Raw genomic sequence first — 12,345 nt, forward strand, 5'->3', positions numbered from 1 at the left:
CCCCTGTTTAACAGGGGCGTTTAATTACAATTTTTGATGCAATGCTTTGCAGCAGGGCTAATTCCTGCAATAAAACTAGAGTATATGGCAGAGGTTGCAGTGTGGTGGCACCAGCACCAGTGCCTAAGGCCCAATTTTTCTGCCCCTGTTTAACAGGGGCGTTTAATTACAATTTTTGATGCAATGCTTTGCAGCAGGGCTAATTCCTGCAATAAAACTAGAGTATATGGCAGAGGTTGCAGTGTGGTGGCACCAGCACCAGTGCCTAAGGCCCATTTTTTCTGCCCCTGTTTAACAGGGCGTTTAATTAAAATTTTTGATGCAATGCTTTGCAGCAGGGCTAATTCCTGCATTAAAACTAGAGTATATGGCAGAGGTTGCAGTGTGGTGGCACCAGCACCAGTGCCTAAGGCCCAATTTTTCTGCCCCTGTTTAACAGGGGCGTTTAAGTACAATTTTTGATGCAATGCTTTGCAGCAGGGCTAATTCCTGCAATAAAACTAGAGTATATGGCAGAGGTTGCAGTGTGGTGGCACCAGCAGCAGTGCCTAAGGCCAAATTTTTCTGCCCCTGTTTAACAGGGACATGTAATTACAATTCTTGATATAATATTTCACAGGGGGGCCCCTTCCTGTGCCCACCCAGAGTAACGGTGAGGACTTATAGTGTTGTGGCACCAGCACCACAACCACCAAAGGTCAATTTTTCTACCACTGTTCAACAATGGCATGTAATTACAATTCTTGATATAATCGTTCCCAGCAGGGCGCTCCAGCGCCCACCAAGAGTCACTTTGAGGGCTTAAAATGTTGTGGCAAAACCAACACCTTGTTCCGCCATTTCTGCAGAGCATATAGGGCAGGCCCCTACTTTCAAACATCCAATTTACAAACATCTCCTACTTGCAAACGGAAGGAGACAACAGCAAGTGAGATGAAAAAAGATGGATGACAAAACAAATTATACAGGGGTGATAACCCTTCCCCATGTTTTCCAAAAAGCTTAAAAATAGTTTTTTTGACTGGAGCTACACTTTAAAAATGTACCAGTTGAAAATTACAAACAGATTCAACTTAACACAACAAACCTACACAGTCCCTGTCTTGTTTGCACCGCCTGTATACTGCTGTTCTGAGTATATAGGGCCTGGGGGCCACACGCATTTCCTTTTTTTAATATGGGTACGGGGTTCCCCTTAATATGCGTACAAGACCTAAAGGGGCTGGTAATGGACAGGGAGGGCTACCCATGCCACTTTTCTCAATGATTTTCAACCATATTGCAGGAACCAGATATAACATTAAATCCACAAGCAGTTTTAAATGGTGTTATTTCCGTTTAATGTCATTTTGTGCAGGGACTGTTCTAAACACGGGAAACACGTGGCACTTCACAGGCATACTACAGACACCCCCCAGGCACCATATTTAAAGGAATATTTCACTTTTTTTTTCACTTTAATCGTCATTAAAATCAGTGCTCCCGCCAAAACGGACATTTTAGGCATTGACCCATGTCCCCTGGGGCAGGAGCCAGGTCCCCAAACCCTTTTTAGGACAGTATCTTGCATATTAGCCGTTAAAATTAGCACTTTTCATTTCGAACGTTCGAGTCCCATAGACTTCAATGGGGTTCTAAAGATCGTTCGAATTTGGGGTTCGTTCGAAAGTTCTGGTGCGAACCGAACCGGGGGGGGGGGGTGTTCGGCTCATCCCTAGTATCTAAGTGCATAAACAATAACCACACACATACACGTATGAACAGGTACTCTTAATTAGCCATGCTTCACCTTCACTCGTGCAGGGAAAAATGCAGACTCACCAGATGGCTAAATCATGGGAGCCTTCATATGCTCAGATCCTTTGGAAGGTATAATGTATCCCTTGATGCATCCTTATGCTCGTAAGACAATATGGCTCAGTTAAAGCAAAAAAATCACATAATGCAGGCATAACGCAGGCATATACAGTGCCTTGAAAAATATTCATACCCCTTGAAATTTTCCACATTTTGTCATGTTACAACCAAAAACGTAAATGTATTTTATTGGGATTTTATGTGATAGACCAATGCAAAGTGGCACATAATTGTGAAGTGGAAGGAAAATGATAAATGGTTTTCCAAAAAAATATATGAAAAGTATTGCATGCATTTGTATTTAGCCCCCTTTACTCTGATATCCCTAACTAAAATTTAGTGAAACCAATTGCCTTCAGAAGTCACCTAATTAGTAAATAGAGTCCACCTGTGTGTAATTTAATCTCAGTATAAATGCAGCCATTCTGTGAAGCCCCCAGAGGTTTGTTAGAGAACCTTAGCGAATAAACAGTATTGTGAAAGCCAAGGGACACACCAGACAGGTCAGAGATAAAGTTATGGAGAAGTTTAAAGCAGGGTTGGGTTATAAAAAAATATCCCAAGCTTTGAACATCTCACGGAGCACTGTTCAATCCATCATCCAAAAATGAAAAAAGTATGGCACAACTGCAAACCTGCCAAGACATGCCCATCCACCTAAACTGACAGGCTGGGCAAGGAGAGCATTAATCAGAGAAGCAGCCAAGAGGCCCATGGTAACTCCGGAGAAGCTGGAGAGATCCACAGTTAAAGTCGGAGAATCTGTCCACAGGACAACTATTAGTCATACACTCCACAAATCTGGCCCTTATGGAAGAGTGGCAAGAAGAAGCCATTTTTGAAAGAAAGCCATAAGAAGTGTCATTTGCAGTTAGTGGGAAGCCATGTGGGGGATACAGCAAACATGTAGAAGAAGGTGTTCTTGTCAGATGAGACCAAAATGTTACTTTTTGGCCTAAAAGCAAAACGCTATGTGTGGCGGAAAATGAACACTGCACATCACCCTGAATACCCCATTCCTACCGTAAAAGGTGGTGGCAACATCATGTTGTGGGGATGCTTTTCTTCAGCAGGGACAAGGAAGCTGGTCAGAGTTGATGGGAAGATAGATGTAGTTAATTTCAGGGCAATCTTAGCCCTTGTACACACGGTCGGACATTCCGACAACCAAATCCATTGGATTTTGTCCAAAACTGGGGTTGCATACACATGGTCGGACAAAGTTGTCAGAAAATCCGATCGTTCAGAGTGTGATGATGTTATTTCGTTACAACGGGACTACGTTCAGGCTAGTAGCCAATAGCTTTGGTCTAGGAATTTGATCTGAGCATGCGTGGCACTTTGCCCGATCGGAATTCTCTACAAACGATCGGACAAAGTCCGATCAGATCATGTTGTCAGAAAATTTTACAGCCCAGCTCTAAAACTTTGTCGGTCGGATATTACGACGGAAACAGTCCGATGGAGCCCACACACGGTCGGATTATCCGACAACAGGGTCCGATCGGACATTTTCCGTCGGACTGTCCGACCGTATGTACAAGGGCTTAGAAGAAAACTTGTTAGCCCTTGTACACACGGTCGGAGATTCCAATGGAATGTGTCCGATCGGACCGTTTTGTCGGATATTCCGACTGTGTGTGGTCTACATCCGACTGTTTCTGTCTGACTATCCGACGGACCAAGTTTTCCAACTTGTTGGAAAAAATTTCCGACAAAATGCTCCGATCGGACATACTCCGATCATGTGTAGAGAATTCCGATCGGACAAAGTGCCAAGCATGCTCAGATCAAATTCCTACACCAAAGTTATTGACTACTAGCGTGAACATAGTCCCATCGTAACGAAATAACGTCATCACGTCGGATTTTCCAACAACTTTGTCCGCCCGTGTGTATGCAACAGTTTCGGACAAAATGCATTGGACAAAATCCGACGAACAAAATCCAACGGATTTGGTTGTCGGAATCTCTGACCGTGTGTACAAGGGCTTAGAGTCTGCGAAAGACTTGAGACTGGGGCTAAGGCTCACCTTTCAGCAGGACAACAACCCTAAACATACAGCCAGAGCTACAATGGAATGGTTTAGATCAAAGCATAATCATGTGCTAGAATGGCCCAGTCAAAGTCAGACCTAAATCTAATTGCGAATTTGTGGCAAGACTTGAAAATTGCTGTTCACAGACACTCTCCATCCAATCTAACAGAGCTTGAGCTATTTAGCAAAGAATGATTTCTGAGTGGTGTCTATAGACTTGTATACCCCCATTTTCCATCCTATCAAACAAAAAAATGTAAAACATTCCTCCAAATTAAACAACACACATGAATGCACAATTTTTTCTTCGATGATTGATACACCATAAATAGTGTGATTTAGTTCCTGTAGAGATGAGATTTTTTTTTATAGTGCTTGTGAAATACCTCTCCCACTTGTCTTTTCACGCACAAGTGCTTTGTGTGAGTAGGTCTGTCTATCGGAGTGCTTATAGTAACGACTGCTTGTGTTACTGTTGCATTGCTCTAATAAAGAGCATATCACTCAAAGTGGGCATGTGTACATTAATAAACCGCTTGTGAGGGATTTTGTATATGCCGCATTAGCATACTGAACGGCTGACACCCCAGTGTATTTTTCAGTCCGCTGCTAATTGCAGCCTCTCCCTGTGTCAGGCACACCCAGACAGTGTGTTCTCCCACTCTGGAAGAAGCTGCTCATCACAAAAAAAAAAGATTTGGTTACCGCAGCTCACGACAAGCTTACTAACGAAGCTCAATGGCTACTTTCTCTAACGCCTTCGGCTATGACGTGCCCCCCTGGCAATCTCAAAATGGGGAGAATTCTCCATCTCCAAGCCCTGCGCTATCCGAAAGTTACACAACAGGATCCTGTACCACTACTACTAATGGCTCCTATTCATCTCAGACATTTGAAGAGGTGTTTACATCCAAGCTCACGCTGTCTTCTGATTCCCAGACTATGGTCGGCCTTCAGGATGATGCAGAAAACAAGCTAAGTTCTGCAGTGATGTCTTTCAGAGACAAGGTGAGTGCAGAGGGATGGGCAGATGGTGACAATACTCTACATTTTTCTATGCTGAAGTAATGCAGGACTGACATTCAGGAAGCCAGTGTGATGCAGTACACTACATATATTGTTCGTGTGTTTAGTGTATATTTTATTGACCTGATGTGCTAAATGGGTGTCCAACCTGTGGCCCTTCAGTCATCAGTCATTTTCCTGGATGACAGTTTGCTTAAAGGGTAACTCCACTTTCGTGGGGAAAAAAATAGCAAATAAAAAAATAATAATATAGTATATACAATTGTAACTCAAGTCATATTGTAACTGAAGGTTTCTTCACATTAAGAGATGTAAAAATGTTAAATAGATTCCATCCAGAGGTGGTTCTGGCCAGCTCACGAGATTGTTTTAAAAAAGGCCTGGATTATTTCCTAAATGTACATAAGATAACTGGGTACTAACATTTATAGGTAAAGTTGATCCGGGGAAAATCGGATTGCTTCTCGGGGGATCAGGAAGGAATTTTGGCAGTGTGAACTGTCGTGTATGCCGGGTGCGATGCGGGGACCCGCAGTTGATTCTCAGGGTTCTCGTATCGCAATAGTGTGAAGGTGTTAAGCGCCTGAAAAACACCTCACATGCCTCCCCAGTGTGAAGGCCCGAGGGCTTTAACACTGGGGCAGTGAGTTTGTGGGACGTTAGAAAAAGTCCTGCAAGCAGAATCTTTGGGGCGGTATGGGGGCACCATATACAGCGCTCCTAAACCACCCCTGGCGGCAAATCGCTTTGGCAGCGCCGCGATACTGGCGCTTTTAACCCTCTCTTCGGCAACTAGTGGGGGTTAAAAATACCCCGCTAGCAGCCGAGCAGTGCCACTAAAACTAGTGGTGCTTTAGCGCTAACGCCTCAGGCTACTTTCAGACTGAGGTGCTTTACAGGCACTACAGCACTAAAAATGGCGCCTGTAAAGAGTCTCACCTGTCTCTCCAGTGTGAAAGCCAGAGGGTTTTCACACTGGAGCATGAGCTTGCAGGACGGTAAAAAAGTCCTGCAAGCCGCATCTTTGCAGCGCTGTAGGAGCGGTGTATACACCACTCCTAAAGTGCCCCTGCCAATTGAAAACAATGGGGCAGCGTCGCCAAACCACCGGCAAAGCACTGCTGCCCCTTTAAAACCGCCCCACTAGCGGGTAAATAGCGCAGTTAAAATTACGCTAAAGTAGTGCTAAAAATAGCGCCGCTTTGCCGCCAGCACCCGCCCGCCAGAGTGTGAAAGTAGCCTAATGCCACGTACACATGAGCGGAATGTCCAACAGAAAAAGTCAGGCGGAAGCTTTTCATCGGATATTCCGATTGTGTGTATGTCTCATCTGACTTTTTTTTTTTTCGAAAATTTTGGCGGACCTAGAAATGGAACATGTTCTAAATATTTCTGACGGAACCAATTAGTATCAGGAAAACCGCTCGTCTGTATGCTGTTCCAACGGACCAAAAACTACACATGCTCTGAAGCAAGTACGAGACAGAAGCTATTGGCTACTGGCTATTGAACTTCCTTTTTTTAGTCCCGTCGTACGTGTTGTACGTCACCGCGTTCTTGACGGTCGGACTTTTGTGTGATCGTGTGTTCGCAAGACAGTTTCAGCGGAATTCCATCAGAACTCAGTCGGAAAAACCTTCAGAGTTTATTCCGACTGGAAAACCGGTCGTGTGTACAGGGCATTACATTTTTTTCCTTTAGACCCCTTTCACACTGGGGCAGTTTTCAGGCACTTTAGCACTGGAAATAGCCTCTGCTAAGCGCCTGAAAACTGCCTCCCATTCATTGAAGTGTGACTTTTCACACTGGGGCGGTGGGCTTGCTGAACGTTTTGAAAAGTCCTGCAAGCAGCATCTTTGGGGCTGTTTGGGCGCACTCTATTTAGCACTCCCAAAATATCCTGCCCATTGGAATGTGCAGCAACACGGGAGTTTTAACCCCTTCTTTGGAGTTAAAAGCGCAGCTTAAACAGCGCCAAAGCGCTGCTAAAACGAGTGCCACTTTACCGCAAGTGCGGTCGTGGCCCCAGTGTGAAAGGGGCATTAGGCTAGGTTTTCACTATTGCGGTCTGATTTTTTGCCACAATTTTGCTGTTTTTTTTGCAGCGATTTTGATGTGAATTGAAGCAATGTCTGTTTATTCTTGAGGTCTATGGAGTAATCAAAGTGGGACCAAGGTAGCAGGGACTACTTTGAAGTCGCACAGATATGAACAGTACTCATTGTAATTCATGGGGTACGACTTGTCATGCGACTTTGTAGTCCCAAGTCACATGAAAAGTCGCACTATTGGAAGCCAAGCCTTAGATTCACCAAAACCATATAACATGAGGCCAAACCTAAACGCTTTCAATTTATATGCAATCAGGCAGGCCCTTGCGCTACATCAGTGGTCTCCAAACTGTGGTCCCTTGCTTGCTATTATCCAGCCCTTGGATCACTTTCCTTCCATTGATACAAGACATTATTCCTCCCACCGATATAAACAATGGGGCACTATTTCTCCCATTGATTCTAATGATGGGACACTATTCCTCAAACTGACACCAAGGGAACTGATCCTTCACTTCCTGTCCCATAGCCAAAACAGGAAGTGAGGGAAAATTCCTTCAAATGGAGGGAAATCTCTGGTGGTTCCCAGGGTCACTGGAACTGGAGTTTCTAGTTGAAAGACGTCCCCTATATTCTAGTTCTGGAGACCACTCAAAATGTGGGATTTTCTTTCACTTTCACTTTTGGTGTCACCAAAAGTTGCTGTCTCAGGGACACTGACAGCAATAAAAATCTGATAGTTGTTCTAACCCATCCACTCTATCCAAAACCGAAAGAACGTTTTTCCATCAGTTACAGTGGGGTGACAACAGAGGATTACAACTGGGAGACAGGAAAAGAGCATTGTCCCCCCATAAAATAATACCCTATCGTTTCTGAACAATAAACTGGTATTATTTTAATAACCGCTGTAGATTTTAAAAGAATAAAAATTATCTTTTTTTTTATTCTCTGCCATTTAACTATCACATGTATTAATGTGTCACTGAGACTCTGGCATTTGACAACTTGACAAGCATGGGCCTAATATCCAAGGGGCACCTCAGGGATGCAGGGATGGGTGTGAAGTCTAACACAGATACCTGCAGGTCCTAAAAGGGGCTTCACGTCATCACTCTCATTCTTTTATGAACCCATTTTTTTATTTTTATTTTTTGAGAAAGGGTGGGGCCAAGCTCAATTTATATATAATAGTTAAAGTATATTACTAATCTCTCACATTTTATTTAAGCATGTTAGTGTAATTTCAAAAGATGTTTTCAATCCTTTTAAATCTTCAATTTCAATTAAAAGAATACCTAATAATCCTGCTGTTCCAGATGGGTAACCGGACAGAAAACCAAACAGGGAGTAACTGTAATCTGAGTTCATTAAACAAGTAAAAAGTTAGAAGTAACACTGTAAAACAAGTTTAGGATGTCTAGCAGACATACACTCAGAATTACTCAAAGCAGGTCATGAAAGCTGCACAAACATGGACTCTTTGCAGCAATGTCTATGTGACTCAATCAGGGTAACGTGCATAGCATAATCTGTTTAAGGCTCTAGTAATTAGTACATAATACATATGTCCGCTTGTGCCCTTATAAAGAGTGTCCCTCAAAGATGAAGTATAGAATGGCTCTTGTAACACAGGTGAACAGCTGGAGGGATCCCAGATTCAAGGACAAAGGGGGGTTACCCACCACAGTATTATTATTCTTCTTCTTCTTATTATTATTATTATTATTATACACAATTTATAAAGTGCCAACAGTTTACGCAGCGCTTTGCAATGTATAAGGGGGGATAACACAATTACAGTACAATACAAAAGGTACAGGAGGGCCCTGCTCATAGAGCCTACATTCTAAAGAAAGGGGGTGGTGGTACATAAGGTAATAGCTGCAGAGAATGATTTGATGGGGGTGGATCAGGCAAAGTTAGGTGGGTGTAGGATAGGCTTCCCTGAATAAATGAGTTTTCAGGGATCTCCTAAAGGTGGACAGGGTAGGGCCTGATTGGACAGACTGGAGCAGGGAGTTCCAGAGGATGGGAGAGGCTTTGGAGAAGTCTTGAAGGTGAGCATGGGAGGAGGTAACAAGGGAGCTAGAGAGCAGGCGGTCCTGGGAGGAGCTCAGTGGAAGATTTGGGCGATATCTGCAGATGAGGTTGGTGATGTAGATGGGGGCGATGTTGTGGATGGCTTTTTATGTTATGGTTAGCATTTTGAATTTTACACTGTGGGGTAGGGGGAGCCAGTGAAGGGATTGGTGGAGAGGAACAGCAGTCACGGATTGGTTAGTGAGGTGTATTAGTCTAGCAGCAGAATTCATAATAGACTGAAGGGGGATAGCCTGCTTAAGGGTAGGCCATTATGGAGAGAGTTGCAGTAATCAAGGTGGGAAATAATCAAGGAGTGAACGAGTTGCTTTGTGGTGTCATTAGTCAGGAAGGGTCAAATTCTGGAGATGTTGCAGAGGTGAAGGTAGCAGGATTTAGCCAGTGATAGATGGATATGGGGGCTGAAGGAGAGGTCAGAGTCAAGGATTACACCAAGGACCCTGGCATGTGTGGAGGGACCAATGGTTGTGTTGTTGATATTAATGGTGAAGTCACGGGGGGGATCGTGAAGGAGGAAATATAACAAGCTCAGTTTTAGAAAGATTGAGTTTGAGGAAGTGGTGTGACATCTATACTGTATCCATCCATCTACACAGTACTCTGGTAGCACCTGGGGAAGGGCTTTATGAGAAGCTGTATGATATTCAGATCTTCCCAGCTACTTTTGCCTCATCAGGTGTAGCTCATCTAAGCTGCAGAGTGAGGGAAGCTGAGAAACGTACCTTCCCTGGACCTGTTCAAAAAACTCAAGGAGTTGTAAGGCCCCTTTCACACTGAGGCGTTTTGCAGGCGCTAAAGTGCTAAAAATAGCACCTGCAAAGCGCCCTGAAAGAGCCGCTCAGTGCACTCCAATGTAAAAGCCCTGAGGGCTTTAACACTGGAGCGGTGCGCTTGCAGGACGGTCAACAAAGTCCTGCAAGCCACATCTTTGAAGCACTGTAGGAGCGGTGTATTTACCGCCCCTTCCCATTGAAAACAATGGGGCAGTGCTCCAAACCCTTTTTCAGCCGCTAGCGGGGGTTAAAACTGCCCCACTAGCGGCCGATCAGCGCCGCTAAAACGACTGTAAAGTGTCGCTAAATATAGCAGCGATTTACCGCCAGCGCGCTGAGCGCCCCAGTGTAAAAGGGGCCTTAGGGAGTTAAAGGAGTCTGCACCTGCACATGAACATAGCAAGTAAATGGGCACTCTGCTACACTGCTAAGAAGTAGACATGTGCAATTAGTTTTGTACGAATCAAAAATTTGTATGAATTTCCAGAAATTCCTACATTCGTACGAATCCAAAATATGAATTTTTATGCATACGAATTTTGTGCGAAATACGAAATTTAGTTTACGAATTTCGCATCCAAATTCATAATGAAAATTTGTAATTGTTACGAAAAGTTAACGAACCTAAAAGTTCAAAACGCAGGAAGTCAGCACAGCACAGGGATGGTGGGAACCCCTCATTATGATAAATTCATCATAACGAACTTTCATTATTTTAATGAAAAGTTTACCTACCTAACATACACTGACCTACCTACCTGACATACACTGACGGTAGTGACACACACTGACCTACCTGACCAGGAGAATTCATGTGCTCGGCAGCCCCATCTTCACAGCAGGCAGCCGGAGGAGGAGAGCCAAGCACTGATCTCACGCGGTGGCTGCATTGTCATTCCCGCCTTCTGGAGCCTGCAGCACCTATGATGGACGTCCCGCGGTCCCACCACAGGACGACTGGGACGTGCATCAGCGCTGCAGGCTCCAGAAGGCGGGACCTGCTATGTGAGTCGGCGGCACTCAGCGGTGCTCGGGATAAGATCGATCCCCGCTCAGTGGCGCTCGGGGCTATAAATAGAACGGTACCCACTCGAGACTCAGGGCTTTTTGGGACCCACTCAGGGCTTCAGACATGGTGACCATCCCCCCCCCCCCCGCCCTGACGCCACTGCACAGTGCTTTTTTATTAAACCAAATGTAAGCAAGTCGGGGTTTACATCTACTAAATGACCATTTATACTATACATAGCTGTAATACAAGCTAATTCATAGAGCACAGGACCTGATTATTTTTCCTGTGCAGTACACATGCTGTTCTGCATTTTTTTGTGTGTTGTAGTGCAGGTGCATAGGCTGCTAATGTTATAATGCATTGGCGTGTCTTTCAAAATGAATGTCACTGCAACAACTGAATGGGCCCAAAGTTACCTATAACTCTGATTTTCCTGAGCATTTTGACATGTGGTTATTACTGATTGCTGGTCATAGATATATCAAAATTTGGCCAGTTCTGCCCTGGCGGAGGGGAGGGGATTTTTCTATCCACCTCACTTATGTGGATGGAGGAGTCAATGGTGGAGAAGGATCTGGGGGTTTTGGTAGATCATAAGTTTAATAAAAGCATGCAATGCCAAGCTGCCGTTTCCAAAGCGAGCAAAGTCTTTTTTTGTATTAAGAGAGGCATGGTCTGCTGAGAGAGAGATATCATTTTGCCCCTGTACAAATCTCTAGTAAGTCCTCATTTGGAATATGCAGTTCAGTTTTGGGTACCAGTTCACAAAAAGGATATCAGGGAACTGGAGAAAGTGCAGAGAAGAGCAACCAAACTGATAAGAGGCCAGCTATGAGGAAAGATTAGAGGAACTGAATTTTGAGAAGAGGAGATCAAAGGGGGATATGATCAACATGTATAAAAACAGTGCTTTGAAAAAGTATTCATACCCCTTGAAATGTTCCACATTTTGTCATGTTACAAATAAAAATGTAAATAAGAAGGCCAGTATGGTGGCCTGAATTTATTTAAATACCCGGAGGGTATTTAAGCAGCCCCCTCACCCATGCTTTTTGTCAGTTCAGTGCGCGATACCCTCCCCCCTTCCCTTTTTCAGGGCACTTCTCAGCACATCCTTCTTTCATAAACTACCCATTACTTACATTGGGTATGCCCCCTTTTCTTGGCAAACCGACCCGACCATCAAGGCACATTTGAGGTCTATTTATGTTGTAAGACTTGTCGCATGTTCATGTGAGCCACATCTCTCTAGGGGGAAAGACCATAAACTTATTTTAGTGGAATTTTATGTGATAGACCAACACAAAGTGGCACATAATTGTGAAGTGGAAGGAAAATGATAAATGTTTTTCAAAATGTTTTGCAAATAAATATCTGAAAAGTGTGGTGTACATTTGTATTCAGCCCCCTTTACTCTGATACCCCTAACTAAAATCTAGTGGAACCATTTGTCTTCAGAAGTCACCAAATTAGTAAATACAGCT

General features: G+C 44.0%; 1 protein-coding gene across 2 annotated transcripts in view; it reads left to right on the forward strand.

Moving 5' to 3' along the window:
* Positions 1–4,364: 4,364 nt before the first annotated feature.
* LOC143983843 (keratin, type II cytoskeletal 80-like) overlaps positions 4,365–12,345 on the forward strand; it is a 79,803-nt gene continuing 71,822 nt past the window's right edge. The window contains exon 1 of one of the 2 annotated variants that reach the window (XM_077483941.1): positions 4,365–4,904. In XM_077483941.1, the coding sequence (XP_077340067.1) occupies positions 4,635–4,904 (270 nt within the window). In that variant the 5' untranslated portion in view covers positions 4,365–4,634. The remainder of the gene's footprint in view (positions 4,905–12,345) is intronic. The other variant, XM_077483942.1, reaches the window with a different exon arrangement.

Source organism: Lithobates pipiens, unplaced genomic scaffold (assembly GCF_037356315.1).
Source record: "Lithobates pipiens isolate NorthernLeopardFrog02 unplaced genomic scaffold, aLitPip1_a1.2 Scaffold_16, whole genome shotgun sequence".
Taxonomy (NCBI): domain Eukaryota; kingdom Metazoa; phylum Chordata; class Amphibia; order Anura; family Ranidae; genus Lithobates; species Lithobates pipiens.